This window comes from Podarcis tiliguerta (assembly GCF_965153285.1).
Source record: "Podarcis tiliguerta genome assembly, chromosome: 6".
NCBI classification, from domain to species: domain Eukaryota; kingdom Metazoa; phylum Chordata; class Lepidosauria; order Squamata; family Lacertidae; genus Podarcis; species Podarcis tiliguerta.
Window position 1 is genome coordinate 68,559,139 of NC_139539.1, and position 18,973 is coordinate 68,578,111.

Sequence of the window (18,973 nt, forward strand, 5' to 3'; positions counted from 1 at the left end):
GGTAAAGGACTCCTGGATGGTTAAGTCCAGTCAAAGGAGACTATGGGGTGCAGCACTCATCTCGCTTCAGGCTGAGGGAGCCGGTGTTTGTCCGCAGACAGCTTTCCGGGTCATGTGGCCAGCATGACTAATTCGCTCCTGTCACAACGGGATACTGTGATGGAAGCCACAGAAACGCCATTTAGCTTCCCACCACAGCAGTACCTATTTATCTACTTTCACTGGTTCAACAAAGTCTTCTTTAGAGTAGACCCATTGAGATTTGGGTCAACTCGGAGTAGCACTGAACTTGAGTACAACTCATGACCTCTTAATTAATAAAACAAATCAACAAACATGAAAGGGAACAAACCTCTCTTCCACTTGATTTACAGGAAATAGTTTTCACACACACCCATGAGGTCTTCCAAATGTTTTCCCACTATTGTTTGTAATACACATATAAACGTGCTCTGAAAAGACAATGTCTTATTCAAAACAAGCCTTTTGAAGGTTAGAGGGGTGCTTGGATTGTGGCTTGTGTCCAATTTAGGGTTTAGTAAGTCTCTCATCAGGGCAAGGATTTTTAACAATGGGACTTTCCCTCCTCTTGTTCCCCTCTGCTCTGCCCCCTAAATCTGTTCTGGGTGTCCCCCAATCCTCTACTGCAGATTTCACCATGTGTGTGTGTGTGGCAATTGTGCAAGCGGAAATCCTTGTGCTGATAGGACAAGAGAGTTGGATACCAACCTATCTGATTGCTGCCACGTGTGTGAGAGAGGACAGAAAGACAATTGAGGAAGACAGAAAGACACACAAACGTTGCGACTTTATGTCCATCTCCCCCAATCAGTGATATTTCATGCATAATTCCATAGTGACCAATGTGCCATTTGTAAGCTTCCTCACATCATATTTTGTGTTTTAGCTAATATTATTGAACCCTGATTAACATTAAACTATGTTAACTGCCTTGATCTTCCTTACAGAAATAGTCAAGAAGTATGTCACCTGTAGTTAAAATGCTTTCTTGTTAGTCTGCTTTAAAATCTGCGACCTCTTCCCACCCTTCCCCAAATGTATGGCAATATACATAAATAACTAATGTTTCATGGACAAGTGTCAAATTTACGGCAATGTTTATTGGAAACTGGGGGAAAGGTTTTTCCGGCAAATGGCTTGTGACCAATGTAACATGACCAATGTACCACATGAAAATTCATTAATAGATACCCACAAATAAATACCTCCCAAGCAAGACCCTATACTGTGCATTCGCAATTTGCTGCTCAGCATCAAGTTTATGTGGGAAGGCAGCATGAGGGCTGTGGGGGGTCATTAAATGACAAGTACCACCCCAAAAGGCATTGAGGGCAGCTTGTTGGACCACGCTGTCCCAGATTATGTCAGCGGCAAGGCAGGTACAGGGTTCAATAATTGCTTCTACTGTATAACGCTGTCCACCTACTCTTGGGGTTTGAACTTTCTTCCGTATCTTGAGTGGGCATTACTCATACTTGCAGGTGGCTCTGGAGAGTCATGTGATGAAAGTCCTTCTGCCTGTGGCTCTTGTGCCATTTTCTTTCTTTCTCTAGCTATTGGGTGGCCTTCCTGGGGTGTCCAAATTGGCCATGGTTTCATTCATCTTAGCGTCTTCCTTTATCTCGTCTCTTGTTCCAGCAAGAGTTTGCTTTAGTGACCACCCACTTTCTATTGACACACCATATAACCTGGACCATCCTAAAGTCTCTGCAACCATTCCAGGGTGGCCATTTCCCATCTTGGCTTTGTGCCATTATGTTTGAATTTCTGGGTCCATAGTATTTTGGCTCTTTCATCCCAGTGGGACTTCTGTTTTAATTTTCCATTGTTCCAGCTTTGTTTTACTTGGCGGTGATCTCTTGCTCTTGGCTTCAGGATGGAGTTCACAGCAGGTACCTGGATTTCAGCCTTTTGCTCATAAGGATCATGATTCCATGGGTGCGTTGCAGTAGTTCAGTTACAGATTTGCAGCTTGTGAGTGTGGTAGTCCCTCGCGACTGTTTTGATCCTGCCTAAAGCCATTTCTCATCGTGTTGCCAGGATACTTTCTAATCATGTGGAACCTTACTCCAGAACAACAAAAAATGGATTAGCTATGGGCTATCAAGTGAATTGTGTTAAGAGGGTGCTGAGTGATATGGAGTAAAATGTTGGCTAATGATATAGCAAAAAACTTTATATCAAGGTTGGGCAGTTAACTATCTATCTTGAGGTAAGAGACAGTGCCAGGAAAAATGTGTAATAGTAGGAAGGCAAGGGTTGATTGTCAATGTATTGACTTGGTAATGGATTGGATGAGAGACAATAAATTGAAGCTCAGTCCAGATTAAGGCACTGTTAGTGGTTGGTTCATCATCTGTATCTTCCCATAGTTGTCCAGCATTGTCCAGAGCTTGATCTCACCAGCTGCAGGTCTGGGAAGGTAGACCTCAGGTGGCAACAGAGGCTCTGGCTCCATCTGCATTTGGGCTCCCTGTTTTGTGCCCTCCCAGTCCCATTGGGCACTGGTCACCACTGGTTTGACCCCTGCTATATTTCTGGTTCTCGGCTCGCCATCAAGAATAGCTCGGTCGGTAAAGCACAAGACTCTTAATCTCAAGGTCATGGGTTCAAGCCCCACGTTGGACAAAATGATTCCTACATTGGAGGCAGTTGAACTCAATGGCTGTCATGGTCCCTTAGCCAACTCTACAATTCTGTGACCCCTGCTTTATTTTTGGTGCACAACCCCCATCTGCAAAAGAGGGTACAGTTTTGCACAAGATGTAAAGTCTTCTCAAATTTTATGCAGATTTGTGTCTTCTTTGGCGGGTGCAGAAGAAGGCCCAATATATGGTATACCCCACCCTTTTGGCACCCCTGGGCACCAAATAAGACAAAGCTAGGATAATATTACTTGGATTAAGGTGAAGTTTTTCTTTTCAGGGTGTCTAGCTATAAAAGCAATCTAGAAGTTCCAGACTGCTGCTATTATTAAATCTAGTTTCGATTTATTGAGACATGCTTGCAATGTATTAGTGGTAACTGGCAACGATAGAGTTAAACATTGTATTCAAGGATTTTTTTTGTTATGAGTTGGACCATTCTACCCCTTAGCTTATTCTTGTGGATGCTTTCGCTTTCCTAGGTAGTTGTGTTTGCCTGTAGATCAGCAAACAGCCTTGAGTTCTGAGCCTCCAAAGTGAGCAACGTTGCCTTTTGTTAAATAGGAAGTAAGAAGTATGTACAAGGATTTGAACAAGGAAACACCAGGTTGGGAATAATTTCCAGAATTCTTTGTCCTTTCAAAACAGGTTTGTTTGGTTTTTCTTCTCTCTCTATCCCTGCCAAAGCTCTTGCATTAACAAGCCTCTGTGCTGTTATTTATTTCTGTAAGGTTGAAATAAATAAGTGCCACAAGGAAAGATGGCGCTTAACCAGCGGCTGCTCCTTCTGCTGCTGCTGCAAGTGCTGCATGAAGTGACAGGTACCAGGGTAAAACTCAACATGGGCGGTTTTGAAGACGTCGTCATCGCAATCAATCCCCAGATCCCGGAAGACAACAAAATGGTGGATGCCATCAAGGTAAGATAGTTAAATGTTTCTGAATGTATTGAACAAGCGACTTCAGACAGTGATATTCTAGGAAAACGCAAGTTGCATTTTGCAAGCGTGGGGTACCAGGTGCTTTTGACCCCCCACCTTATCCCACAAGTCTCAACCCAAGTGTACAGGTAGGACTTGTATAGGGTTGCCATATTTCAAAAAGTAGAAGTCCTCACACCCACAGAGCTATTAAGCTTTTTTGTAGGAAAGCGCCAAAATTGTTGAGCTTTTTTTAGTTTCTGAATTCTGCATTTTGCAAGCGTGGGTGCCAGGGTATTTCTGAATGCCCCTATACCCCGCAACTTTTTCATCCCTTTTTAAAAGTAACATTCCACAAGGTTGTTGAGCTTCTTAGCAAGACCCCAAAAGCTCCCCCCAAAGTAGTGATTTTAAGTTTTTAGAGCTGGTTTCCACTGGTTTGGCAAAATTCCACCCTGACGCCATTTTTACACCCAAAAACCAGGTCATGTCAGGAATGTTCCTGCCATAGTGCAAGCCTAGGTCACTTGCAAGGGAAAAAAATTGATAGCCTGGAATATTCCTCTTTCCTATTCCATTCAACTGGGGCAGTTCATTCTATCTCCCCCCAGCACCTCCTTCCAGTGAGCACATTTAGTCCTCCTTCCTTTTTGAGGTCTCTCCCCATTGGTTTTTTGTTTTTAATTTCGGCAATACCTTGGGTGCTCCCAAGCCCGCTAGATTACTCTTGTAAATGGGCGCTTCCATTTTGGCTGCCCGAGCAATGGCAATCATAGCCTGAGTGTTGGAAACAGAGGGAAGGGTCTGTGCCAGAACTGGTGGCATGTACTCTGAGGTAAATGTACTCTGAGGTAAATGTTGTGCAGGTTTTGACCATTAGAGGTTAAAATGTCCTGTTCATAGGTTTCTTTAACTAACTGGAGCACTTTGACACCAGATTTCAGGAAATTGTTCCAGAAATAGGGTGCTGTTTCTGGGAGGTGCTCTCCCTTCCTCTCAGTGGCTTTGCCTTAGCTCATATGGCAGCTGCCCAGGTGGAGGAAGACGGTTTCTTTGCTCTAGGCTTCAGCTTCCTGCCTGGTATTGCAATAGTTCAATCTGTTTGGGGGCCCCATGGCCAGCTCCATTGAAGGAGAAATATACAAATGTCCCACTTCGTAGGAGTTGCTTCAGATTACTCTGTTAATAAGCAACACAGAAGAACCTTTGTCACTAAACAGGGGTGATTGTGCACTTGAGGTTGTTGCGCAGGGTAGACTTGCACAAACAATATGGCGGCCACTTAAAAACAAACAAAAATAGCCACCCTCCTGTCATGTATTTTCTCCACTATTTTCTCCTTCACACCAGGAATAGCTTTGCATACTGTGTCAAGCAATACTCAATGGCACAGGAGGATCCACCAAAAAAAGTATGTGAATTGCATCTACCAGATTTTTGAAGACAGGGGTTCAACTTTTCAACATGCAAGGCACTCCAGCTTCAGGAAAAAAAGGTGGCAGAAGAGACCAAAGGGCACATTTTGTAAACACAAATGCCAATAACTAGCCATTGACACACAAAGGTTTCTCCTTTCCCTGTTAGGACATGGTGAAAGAGGCATCAACTTATCTCTTCAGCGCTACACGGCAAAGATTTTATTTCAAGACAGTGAAAGTTATAATTCCTTCCACATGGAAACCAAAAAATGAATATCAAAGAGTAACTACAGAATCCTATGATAAGGTAAATGCTGAATAATACATTAAGATTTAAATATACTTGTGGTATTTTTAAAAAGACTGGGGCAAATGGAGAGATTGTGGGGGGTGGGGATACAAGATATTGTATGATCTAATAAAAATTCTGATTTATTTATTTATTTATTTATTTATTTATTTATTTATTTATGATTAAAGTTCTATACCACCCTTAATCTGAAGATCGCAGGACTCTTTACAATACAATGACACAAAAATATATACCAAAATAACAAACAAAAACAACCCTCTCCCTCCCCCCCCCCCAGTTTAAAAGTCCATAGAATGTTTAATTAGCCAAAAGCCTGAGAGAAGAGGAATGTCTTTGCCTGGTGCCTAAAGATAAGTAATGCAGATGCTAAGCAATAATATCTATATTTCCCACTTTTGGATGCAACTGGATTTATTTTTGAGTAAACATGCAGATCTGGGCTGTATACGGCTTAATGTTCTTATAGACGTCATGATATCTAAGGCTGGGTTAAAGTGGTTGCAGGCCTTGGTGTGTTCTCCCAGCCTTCTCCCCAAAAGGAATTCATGCCATAACAGTACCAGAATTACATCTTGAAATATCTTTAAAGACAAATGAATTTAGTACACCTGATTTCGTGGGCTCACTTATAGGCAATTGTATTCTTAATAAATACCTAAAGCTATTCCTTGTATAGTAGCATTGTCTAGTAAGCTTTCTTTTTCTTTTTCTTTTAATGGAAGCTCAGAGTATGATAGGAATTTCTGGGCTGTCCACCTCTATATCTTCTTTGTTCTATTTTATTTTAGGCAGATGTCATAGTGGCGGATCATTACTTGAAACATGGAGATGATCCCTACACCCTACAGTATGGCGGATGCGGGGAACCTGGGCGATACATTCATTTCACTCCTAACTTCCTGACAAATGACAAGTTGCTTGACGCTTATGGTCCACGAGGTAGCACCTGTTAATCCAGATTAAATTGTCTGGGTTGTTGTTTTTTAATTATTAGAATTGCTAGTCAAGTTTTCAAAAGGTAATAAAGATAGAATTCCTAAGAAACCATTAAGACTTTCAATGCAGTTCTGGAGTAAGTATATTGGTATGTAATGAATGATGCTTTACAGGGTTAAAGGGGGGGGGGGAATGGTGTAAAAAAAAAAAAAAGGACAAAGATGGAAGTAATCTAACCAGACACAACAATATAGTAAGAGTAAATTTTTTGGAGGTCTTAGAACAAAGGAAGGAAGTCAATATGTGAAAATGTACGTAATGATATGGTTTGTTTGTTTTTTCTGCAAATGTGTGCTTTTTCGTTTTTGTTTAGTTTAGTTTTGTTCCCTTTTTTTCTTTTCTGCTTTTTTTTGTATGTTCCGTTTTGTTTGTTTGTGTAGTATTATTTTGGATTCAGTGTTTGTAATTTTTGTTATGATTTTGCATTGAAAATTTTTTTAAAAAGACTTTCAATGCAGTTGCTTAATCGCTCTAAAGGCTCCCAAATTTACATAAGAAATCTGCAATAGTTTCACATGAGGTTCATCAATACATTTTCAACCCCAAAAAGCTATCTTGCTGAAGCTATCTGAGCCTCTCTTCCTCTTTCCCATGTAACCGCAGCTGCTTGTGTACCATACATTTAAAGTACAGGACTTCTTACATACAGCTCCCAGGAAGTCGTGTGCTTTGATTGCAGGGGCCATAGTAAGACCCGCCTTGTCAGATGCAACTGTCAATTAAAGGGTCATCACCTCATTGGCTTCTGTGATGTAGGGAGACAAACAGGGACTTCTCTTCTGAATCAGATTGAAAAGTTGGCTACCCCTTCTATAGTTATTCAATTGCTGGTGTGATTTCACAGTATTTCAAATTTTATTTTAGTGTTTTTTTTAGCAGGATGCTATAACAGTTTGCTATAATTACTAGCTGTGTGTCATACATTTAAAAAAACAAAAAACTGTGTCGCAAATTTTAGCTTTGTTATTGGTGTTCTACAGGCAGGGTCTTTGTCCATGAATGGGCTCATCTCAGATGGGGTGTCTTTGATGAATACAACAATGATGCACCTTTCTACACTCCTGGGGGAGACAACTTGCCTGAAGCAACAAGGTACTTTCACAAATACCTCCAACAAATGCATCTCTTCTTTAAGAAGTGATGTTTGCCTTGGGCTTGCTAGTTTTTTAGTGGTGTAAAATAAATTATTGCCTAGAGAGCATCTTTGGGTCCCCAGATGTTGTTGGACTACATCACCCCTAGCTTGTAGGACCAGTGCTCAAAGGATGAAGGCAGTTGTAGTCCAACAACACCTGCGGATGTTGAGAAAAGCTCCTCTAGAGGATTAAACTGTAATTGGAAGATATACAAAGGAAATCTCTTATGGGAGCCAAATTGGGCAATGCCCTGCCTGCTGGTAACCCCAGCTAGTGGCCGCTTGTGCTCTGCCCAACCCCTTAACATCAACCAGCATATTCAGTGGGTGACAAGAAATTTTCCGTGCCGGGTACCACCTGACCTTGCTACGCCACTGATTCAGTCTCTCTGAAGACCATTTTCAGACTCTGATTATGATGGCTTGTCAGCTGTACTCCTGCACGCACTCATGAAAACAATGAGCAATCGCTGTGTGCTGCTAGGTCCCACTCCCATAGCCTCAGCCCTGTATACCTGAAGGAGCATCTCCACCCCCATTGTTCAGCCCAGACACAGAGGTTCTGCTCTGAAGGCCTTCTGGAAGTTCCCTTAATGCAAGAAGTGAGGTTACAGGGAACCAGGCAGAAGGCCTTCTCAGTGGTGGTGCCCGCCCTGTGGAATGCCCTCCCATAGATGTCAATGAAATAAACAACTACCTGACAACATCTGAAGGCAGCCCTGTTTAGAGAAGTTTTTAATGTTTGATGTTTTATCGTGTTTTTAATATTCTGTTGGCGGGGTATAAATAATAAATTATTATTATTATTATTATTACTCCTGCCTCCAATGTAGGTGAGGGGCAGCAACATTCCTTTCCTCACCCCCGCCTGCAACCAATTTCTTCTCTCCTGAGAAAGCCTAGGAAGGGTGTTGAGAGACCCATGGCTACTTCATTAAGCCTTCTTCCCATTGTTAACATTCAGGAGTCCTTCCAGACATAGCAGTTAGCACAGAGATAATGCTTGCCATTGTTTCCCATAGGCTAATTTTAATCAGCTCCTCCTACCAATCCAGTTGCAACATGTTGTTGTTGTTGTTGTTGTTGTTATCTATTCAATTTAAATCCCACCCTTCCTCTGGTTGGCATGGAAGAAAACTGCATAGCATAGCAATCATGCCACCAAGTGATTGTTTATTGACTTTCAAATTGACTGTATCTGTTTCTTTTTACATTCGTTAGATGCTCAGCTGGTTTCACTGGTCAATACATATTTCCGCTTGGTGGGAAAAGTTACAGAGATTGCAAAATTGACCACCGAACTCAGCTGTATGAACATGGTTGCCTGTTTGTTCCAAAAAGACATCAAGATACTGCAGCTTCTGTAATGTATTTGCAAAGTCTCCCTTCAGTAAGTATGATGAATCCAGCTTTCTTAGTTCAATGTTATCCCACGAGATTTGGACTGCCTTGGGGCCTCCAGGGGGTTCAATCTGGCACTGTTTCTGTTGAGCTACTTGTTCATCTCTTTCTTCTCTTACTCAACTTAATAATTCCTTCACCTTCTGACTCTGTATTTCTGCAAACTTTGGGTTTGCCCCTAACCCTCCTGATACCTTCCCCTCATGCAAGAATGGCGCTTTCTGCAGCGTAATGACCAACATTCAGAGAACTGAGTTTCCTATTCATATAAACAAGTGAGGCTCTGCAATGAAACCTTGCTTGTTTTTGTGTGGTGGGGTAGCCTTCAAAGCTCCCCCTTGTTAGGCAAGATACTGCCCAGAGTGAAAGACTAGGTAGGTGACCAAGTGAGTGAATGAGTGACTGAGTGAATGACCCAGTGAACAGGCAGATAGCTAGAGAGGGCAAGTGAGTAAATGGAGAGCCAGCAGGTGGCTGACTAGTGCCCAAGTACTCCTCCGGTGGAGCCAGCTGGTCCAGGTTAGAACTAGCTATTTCATTCTGGCTGATGGTCTCATAGTTAAGCCAACTCTTCTCTCCTTGAGTTGCAAGGTGCTGGGCACTCTATGTAGCAGGCGATCTTTCTCCCTTGTAGGATGCCCAGACCTTTGGCACCAGTGAGAGGCTGTTCTCTGCTTCCCTTCCAGGTGCGAAGGTATCTCATTAACATGTGTTCTTTTGCTGAGGGATGGAGGTGAGGGGGAAAGAGTTTGCTTGGCGACTGCTGAAGCTTGGCTAAGCTGCCAGGACAATGCTCTTGGGTGTAGCTAAACCCTATCTCCTCCTATTCTTATTTCCTTAACACAGAAGACGCCTTTTCCATCTGAGGAAGAAGGCAGCAGGGCTCTGCTTGATGAGGCAGCTTAATCCCCAGTGCTTTAGACAAATGGCTTTCATTCTTCCTTCACCTGCAGGAGTTCAGGAAAAAAACCCAGAGCAGAGTGATGCAGACATGTGTAGCCTGTTTCTATGTAGGGTGTTTTTGTGTGTGTGGCTTTTAAAATTATTTGGGGTTCACCCAATATTTTTTCCCTACTTCTGCGTACCTCAAGGATTACCCAAGTTGTCTTATACCTCCCTCTTGTGTATGGCTGTTGCCATTTCAGTGACATAAAGGTTGATGTTCTCCCTTGCAGTTATTTATAGATATTAACCCATGACAGGGAAAGTGAATGTCTCTGTGATCCCTGGATCAGTAGCTAAACTAGAACAGACTCTTTGGAGATTGTTTCTGTTACATTTTTGTGAAGTTTAGGTCGACATATGTCTAGAACTAAAAATCCGCCAAACACCCTGTAGCCTTTTTTTGTCTGTGTGCCAAGGAATGTCAATCTTTGCAGCACCTCTTTGTAAGGAACGGCTCTCATGAAGCAGGACTTGCTAATGAGGTTGTGATCTTGAACTGTCCTTCCCTATCTTTTATTTAGGTTACTCAGTTCTGTGACAAAAGCAATCATAATATTAAAGCAACAAATTTGCAGAATAAAATGTGCAACTACAGGAGCACCTGGGAAGTAATTATGGCCTCTCCCGACTTTGCCAGTTCATCTCCAATAACGGTTCCTCCACCTGATCCCACTGTCTCCTTGCTGCAAAAACAGGAGAGAGTTTTGTGTCTAGTGCTTGATGTTTCCGGAAGTATGGATTTGGTAAGTCTGATTTCCATGTTCAGAAGATCTATTTTGAGACAGTTCAGAAATTATGGTATTAAAGTCCATAGCGAAAACAAGTGTCAATACAGCACTGGCATTTATGAACTGTGAGGCTAAATTTTGCTGCACCTCAGTTGTTGGGAACCTTTGACCTTCCACATATTGCTAAACTAGAACTCCCATGTGCACCTCCCATCTATTTCAATGGAGTCTGTGCATGAAAACGTCCAGGTGAATTGTGTCTTAAATCACAACACGGATGAGATTATTCGGATATTCATAAATGTTATGGACTTGTCTATATTCTTATATGTTTATCAAGCCTTGTTTTTTTGGAGTATAGTTAACAATTGTGTTTTCAGTCATCTTCATTTGCTCCCCGGAATGCACTGGCAGACCTGTGAATGCTGTTGTTGTTTTGTTTTTAATTCATATGCAGAACAACCGCACTGTTCGGCTGAAACAAGCTGCAGAAATATTCCTCCTGCAGATTATTGAAGCGGGGTCCTGGGTTGGAATAGTTGCATTCAGTAGCACAGCAGCAGTTAAGACGCATTTGAAGCAGATCAGTAACGACAGTATGCGCAAAACACTCACAGAGTACCTGCCTACCAGAACTACTAGAGGAACCAACATATGTTCTGGAGTGCGGTCAGGATTTCAGGTGAATAATTTTTTCCCAGATTCTTTTATTCCTATGCTTCTACTTAGTAGAGTGACCAGATGCAAAAGACGGCAGGATGCCTGTGCATATTATTACAAGTGGAATTTAAGCCTAAAATGCTGCCCTGTGGCTTCTGTGTTGTTTGTTTCAATATCACTGCTGAAATTTTAAATCCTCTTTTCCATACAGGTGTTTCTACACAAGTATGGAAGTACCAAAGGCTGTGAAATTGTTCTCTTGACCGATGGAGAAGATACAGCTATAAGCTCTTGCTTTGATGAAGTTCAAAGAAGCGGGTCTATAATTCACACCATTGCTTTGGGATCAAATGCTACAAAAGACCTAGAAACATTGGCAGACAAGACGGGTAAGTGAGCAAGAATAATGTCTTGCAAGACTCTTCTATGCTACTTGGTAGCCAGCTGGTGTCTCCCCAAAAAGTGAGTTCGCTCCAGGCCCAGCCACTTCGCCAAGCTACTCCCAGCAACACAATATTCCTCCTACTTGCTCCGTCCACAGAAACGTTTATTTCAGCCATGACAGCTAAATTAGATTGCCATATTCAGAACCCGCAGGGAATCCATTTTGGTTCAGCTTGTAAGTATCCAACTGGCATGTGATTGCCACTGCTGGAAATAGAATGTGGGCTTTGACTGAGACAAGCCATTGGTAAAGGATGCAAAACTGAGGTGCAGGCTAGTTACTGTTACTGAGAAGCCCATCCCAAAACTCCATACAAGGCAACTCTCCATCTTCTGTCTTTCCCTCAACTCTCCAGTCATAGTTAAGGTTTGAGTGGCCTCTGTTTTGTCTGGCTTTTAGCTCATTGCTTTTACTATGCTATAACTTGGCATTTTGATGACTCTTCTCCATATTCTTTAACCAATAAATCTTTATTGGAGAACAAATCTTTAACCATAGCAACACACATACTTCTTGCTCATTGCCCCTAGTGAGCAAGATTGGCACTGCAATTGTGTCAATTGAAATAACCTAAATAGTCCACAGGCATGACAGGAACATGTGTGTAAGAATTAGGTACACATGTATTGACACATGTAAAAATATGTAAGAGATCTGCGATCAGCTTTTTGATATAATGTTTTCACACTATATTCATGAGCGCATTTTTTAAAAAAAGAAACCTAGGGAAAATTAGCAAAAACGCTTGCAAAATTTATGTAAATTTGTATCTATCAGCTTCTTTCCAAAATCTGTTAATTACTCAGCAGTACCGCTGGCCTCCCTTTTAAATGTGTAGGGTTTGTTTTATTTTTAATGATGCTCCTTATAATCCAAACTTAAGATTTCAAATCTCACAAAGTTAGTTCCTTGTAAATGTCTGGCCAGATGTAAATACAGTATCTGGTTTAGAGGAACTGACAAAAAGGGGGTATTCAGATTCTTTTTACTACTTGACTCTGTATAAGAAATACTATTTCTATTTTCACAGAGGCCACAGATCCTGATCCAACTATAGAAAGATGCAGCAAAGGCCTTCTGGGCGTGCACAGTTCCTAACATTAAAAAGCAGAGCCTGTAATTCCGAACTGTGCCTGCACAACCACACCTGCACATGCCACTACAAGGCACAATGCGTATTGGACTTTATTCCACCTGACAGAATAACTATTCTAATTATTCCTTCAATCATATTTCAGGGGGTCTGAAATTTTCTATCACTGACAGTTTGGATTCCAACGGCCTCATCGATGCTTTCAGTGGACTTTCTTCAGGAAGTGGAGATATCAGTCAACAATCCATTCAGGTTTGAACTGCAAAGATTTGAGTGTATCATCATTATCACTATCACTATCACTATCACTATCACTATCATTGCTATCCCTAACATTATTATTATTATTTGCTTAAAATTACTAGGCAGCATAAAAAAACTCAAGCCAACACAGTGAAATCAATTCTACAGTTCATATTTTGCTATTGTAATAATGAGGGAGACCCCGGGTAGAGTTCAAAGAGAAGGGCAAACGGCCGAGATGGATTTTGGAAGAGCTGAAACATTTCACAATGTACCATTCTGAGTTCAAATCAACTTTATTTTTCTCTGTCTGGACAAATAACAAATTGGAGAAGAGGTTTCATTAGGAAAACCTCATATCGGGAAACTGTTTCCTTAAAAACCACCCCAGCAGCATGGTTCCAGCCCAGAATATTGTATCTCCTTGGCAACCCTTTGCCAAAATGTGGAAACTGGAGATTTGAGTTGCCTCATCTAGCATTGTCCAAATATTGGCTGGCCATTTCCAAGGCTGTTGAGGTAGAGGTGCGATTGTTTCCACCTGTTTCAACGTAGCTGCTTATCTGCCTTCCTCCATGTCTTTAACATTAAAATATTGATAGAAACTAAATTTATCACCATTGGACAAACCAATATCTGTATGGGACAAGACCTATCATGTCATGACTGTACCAGCATTTTTATTAAAGTCTGAGTATTGCGTATTACTTTCCCAGCAGAACTAACCACTGTGAAGGCACCTTCTAAACGATGTACTGCCACTCATTTCTTTACACCTTATGAAAGGAAATAAACCATATGTATTCAATTTATAAAACTTTTCAGATACAGTATACTTATTTCTCCCCCCCTCCCCCCACCAACAGCTTGAAAGTAGAGGGCAAAGTGTCGGTTCCCAAGACCAGCTGAATGGTATCGTAACCATTGATAAAACAGTGGGGAATGACACTTTCTTTGTGGTGACGTGGGGCACATCCCTACCGGAAATTCTGCTCAAAGATCCCAAAGGAAGAGAGTACACTGAAAAAGACTTTGCAATTGATAATACCAACGTCCGAACAGCTCGCCTCCAGATTGATGGAACCGCAGAGGTAAAAACTGAGCTCTTCTCAAACTTCTCTGCTTGTCTAACCAAATGGGGCAATGTGTGTCTCATTGCATTTTTTTGGAACAAGTGCCAGCAAAGGGTTCTGCCAATACAGCTAAAGTAGCATATAGATTATGCAACCAGGGAAGAGCCATTTACTTCCAGAAGTCCCATATGTAGCATTCTGCAGTGGTCAAGTACTCTTTTGCTTATTTGAGTGATATCAAGATCTTATGTGTCTTGGTAGGATGAGATGGTGGAGAGGAGCATGGGACTTTGAAGGGGGGCTGATCCTTGAGGGAGGTGGCAAACTGAGAGATGAAAATGGCAAACCAGTCTCTCCTGCAAGTTGTTGTTGTTTAGTTGTTTAGTCGTGCCTGACCCTTCGTGACCCCATGGACCACTGCTCACTTACTAGGCTTAACCCAACAGAGAAAAAAGTTTGTAGGGCTGACTTCTCTCTTTTTTTACAAAAGTGTGTGTGTTAGGAATGGAACGGTAGAGAGTTTCGCTGTGAGCAGACAAGGGAATAGAAATTGCTACTGTGTTTGTACTCAAGGAAAGAAACCAGGCAAGCAAATGCAATCAGTATTCACCATTGTTGGTTGTGTTAGCCTTCAAACAATACATAATTGTAATCATTTTAATAAAAAGACACCTACTGTAAGAGGTATAGGTTGGTTGCTCGAGAGCAATCAGGCAATATGCCTCACTAGTCTGTTTTAAAGCTTTCTTATCAGTGATAAAAACCTTTGGAATGCAGAGCGCCACTATTCCGTGGCTCGCTCATTCACTGGCAGAATCTGTGAGTGGGCGGTCCTTAAACCTTCCCCAGCAGAGTAGTTTCTTGACACCCAGTCTGCGCCTCCCCTCTCTGCGCGGAAGCCTACTGCGCAAGGAAGGCGTGAGTAACAGAGGACCTCTCTCCTCCCCGCTTTGCCCAGGCAAGGTGTCCTGGCACCGCCTCGCCTCCTCGGAGCCCTGCCTCTCCTCTCCACTAGAGGCGTGGTTACTCTCCTCCGCTGAGAAGGTGCTGCTTCCCACGATCTTTGGGGGCTCTCTGTAATCCATCCAGCTTTCCCCCTCTCGCCCCTGAGCCGATGGCAGTTCCCTGACACCTACCTTTATCAAAGCACAACAGAAACCAGAGGGCATGGAAATGCGTTTATAAACACAACTTAGATACTCAATAGTCTTCTGTATTTCAACACTTGATTTTCAGACAGGAGACTGGATTTATTCAATTCACAACACACATTCGGGAGCACAAGTCATATCAATAGCGGCAACCACTCGAGCAGCATCTGCCTCTGTGCCTCCTTTGATTGTGAAGTCCTACACGAAAAGCGATACCAATAAGTTTCCTAGTCCGATGGTTATTTATGCAGAAGTCAGCCAAGGATTCTTGCCTGTCATTGGTGCAAAAGTCACAGTGACGGTCGAACCAGAGATTGGAACACCAGTAGAACTGGAGCTTTATGATGATGGTTCGGGTAAGCTTATTTTGAAGCATTTACGGAAGAGTGCATTTTAAAAATTTTCAAAAGCAAGTTTTTCAAAAGTCAATTTTCATTGACTCCTTTGAAATGGAGTAAATGTATAATTATTGCAAATCCAAATATATGTATTGGATTTGCCTTGTACCATGTGGCTCACTATACCTGCCTTTGTGAACTGGAATCATTGCATATAATGACCTCATTCTGGGCTCTGTCACAAGCTCCATCAAGTCGTGCAAATAGTGTCTGTGAAATGTTGGGGAGCATGGTGACCTACCAATGTTTGGGAAAAAGAAAACATCTTTGCCTGGTGCTGAAACAATGGCAACATTGGTGCCCGGTTGGTGTATCTGGGAGAACATTACATAACCATGGGCCACTACAGTTAAGTCCTGTCTCCTTCTTCTCCTACTCCTCCTCCTCCTTCTTCTTCTTCTTCTTCTTCTTCTTCTTCTTCTTTATTGAATTTATATAAGGGAGGTCATTGCCAGCCTCCAGACCTCCCTCAGAGATTGCACACAGGGAAGCATCCCAGATGATGATCTCAGGACCTGAGTTCATATGCGGAAAGGGGGTCCTTTAGATCTATTTATCACAGTAATCCACCAGGAGTTTGATAAATGTGCTGATTTTGCTAGCTGCCTGGGAGTGCCAAAAATTGAACTCGGCAGGAGTTCGGCAGGCCACAATACATGCTGGTGTGTTTGGTTGGTCCCAAGTTTTGTTGGCCTGTGTTTTATTGACATCAGTTACAGTGGTGCCTCGCAAGACAAAATTAATTCGTTCTGCGAGTTTTTTCGTCTTGTGAATTTTTCGTCTTGCGAAGCACAGTTTCCCATAGGAAATGCATTGACGGTTTCCCATAGGAATGCATTGACGGTTTTAAGAAAAAGGCGCAAGACGTTTTCGTCTTGCGAAGCAAGCCCATAGGGAAATTCGTCTTGCGAAGCAACTCAAAAAACAAAAAACTCTTTCGTCTTGTGAGTTTTTCGTCTTGCGAGGCATTCGTCTTGCGAGGTACCACTGTATTAACATTATGATTCCATACCACCACTTTCAGAATCATCTATTTCCACGGATACAGCAACACATACTGTGAAATGAACATAGGTTTTGTAGGTTGTTGGGGTTTTTTTAATGACCAGAAGTGTGACAGTTGCTTCGGATGTCACTTTTCAATATTTATGTACTCAGGCGCCGATATTCTCAAGAATGACGGAATCTACTCAAGGTATTTCACATCATTCAGAGGAAACGGTAGACACAATATCAAAGTGCGTGTCCAAGGAAAAGACCAGACCCTCAGACGGTCCCGTAGACAGAGTCAAGCTTTATATCTAACAGGATTTGTAGAAGAAGATGGTAAGCAAGTGTTATGAAATAGCTCTACTGCTGGTATGTTAGCTCTGTGGTTCTCCAAGTATGAAATTAGGGATGGATCTACACACAGGGGGGAAATGCTATAAGTAAGTCATAAATTAAATCGTTATACTGTAACAAAAGGGGGGGGAAACACTATGTAAGATCTCAAGGAAAAGGTTTGTGCTCTACAGCATGTTTATAACACATTCAAAACACTGTTTTTTGACTAATGCAGCTGAGTCCTGGGTCTCTCAGTAGAAACACAAGCATCTTCCTTCCCTATCGTTGACTTTATGTAGATCTGGACCATTGAGTATACAACTCTGATGCACCCACACCCTTCTCTCCTATATTATTCTAATCTACTGTGTGCTTCCCAAATTAGTGGGTAAACGGAATTTGTTATTTGAACCGATGAAACAACATAATTCTTACTAGGGTTTAAAATAAATACTCTGCCATCCTTCTTTTGGTCCTAAGTGCACATGAGTGCAGTCTTAATTGATTTATTGTTTGCATATACTTATACTTATACTCAGATTCTCTTCTGTTTCCACTCGTTGCCAGCACAAAGTCTAGAGCAAGTTGCCTTTGTCTTGCCATAGTATTTCTAGCCAATCATATGCAATGCAGCCTGGTTTTGTCTTGCATGTAGATACTTTACAGTATATGCCTCTCAATTACATTGATTTCTCAAGTGGTACAGAGGAATGCAATACAATGAAAATAAAAATCTGTTAAAACTGTAAAGCACCAAGAAGGTTTAGATGTTTATAGTTATGGCTGTTCTTCCCCCACTTTTGTAGGTCAAATAACAATGAACCCCCCCAAACCTGAACCTACAGATGATGAACTCCAAACCAATCTAGGAAGCGTCAGTAGAGTTGCCTCAGGTGGTTCCTTTGTAGTATCAGGAGTCCCTTTGGAAGGCACCATCCCAGATGTTTTTCCACCCTCTAAAATTACTGACCTTGAGGTAAAACTAGATGAGGATGATGATCATTTCTGTTTGGCATGGACGGCTCCTGGAAATGACTATGATACAGGACAAGGTAGGTGTGGAAGCCTGCTTTAATCAACCAACAAGGCTGCTTTGCTTACAGAAAAGATTATTATTATTATTTTAAAAAGTATAATGGGGTGGATGGAGAATTTACACCAGCCACCTCTCCCTGTAATATCCTGGAGGTAACATTCTACCCCAAACTGCCTTCCGCGGTTTGCCTTCCGCAAACTGCCTTCCGCAACTGGCACTGAGACAGAACTGCCTTGATAAAAGCATGGAACACAAATCTCCATCCAACAGGATCCAGAATGCCATTGGGTTGCAAAAGCAACGTAGCCCAAAACCAGAGTTGTCTCAACACTGTCACCTGCATGGCAACATCCTCCCAAAGTTTCTGCATAGTAAAGTAGCAAAAGTCTAGATTCCTGACATACCATGTCAGGAATGGGGGAGTTGAGTGGCTGTTTTTCTTCTGTGGAATGGGTACCCTATGGTGCCCATGACAGTTTCTTAAATTTTTTAATCTTCACTGTTTATTAAATATGTATACAGTGGTACCTCGGTTTCTGAACTTAATCCATTCCGGAAGTCCGTTCTTAAACCGAAACCGTTCTTAAACCGAGGTGTGTTTTCTCTAATGAGGCCTCCCACCACCGGTGCCCTTCCACCATTCGGATTCCATTCTTAGACCAAGGTAAAGTTCTCAAACTGGGACACTACCTCCGGTTTTGTGGAGTTTGTAAACCAAATCGTTTGTGAACAGGACTGTTCTTAAACTGAAGTACAGTGGTACCTCGGGTTAAGAACTTAATTCGTTCTGGAAGTCTGTTCTTAACTTGAAACTGTTCTTAACCTGAAGCACCACTTTAGCTAATGGGGCCTCCCGCTGCTGCCACGCCGCCGCTGCACGATTTCTGTTCTCATCCTGAAGCAAAGTTCTTAACTCGAGGTAATATTTCTGGGTTAGTGGAGTCTGTAACCTGAAGTGTATGTAACCTGAAGCGTATGTAACCCGAGGTACCACTGTACTGCCCTTCATCTGAAGAACCCAGGTTGG

At 42.1% G+C, this 18,973-nt stretch overlaps 1 protein-coding gene across 1 annotated transcript in view; it reads left to right on the forward strand.

Annotated features, from left to right (window-relative positions):
* Positions 1–3,426: 3,426 nt before the first annotated feature.
* Positions 3,427–18,973, forward strand: part of LOC310680276 (uncharacterized protein) — a gene marked incomplete at its 5' end in the record, with an annotated part of 79,592 nt that continues 64,045 nt past the window's right edge. The window contains 3 exons of the mRNA XM_083446651.1: positions 3,427–3,585; positions 5,170–5,310; positions 6,105–6,255. Coding sequence (XP_083302777.1) covers positions 3,427–3,585; positions 5,170–5,310; positions 6,105–6,255 — 451 coding nt within the window. The remainder of the gene's footprint in view (positions 3,586–5,169; positions 5,311–6,104; positions 6,256–18,973) is intronic.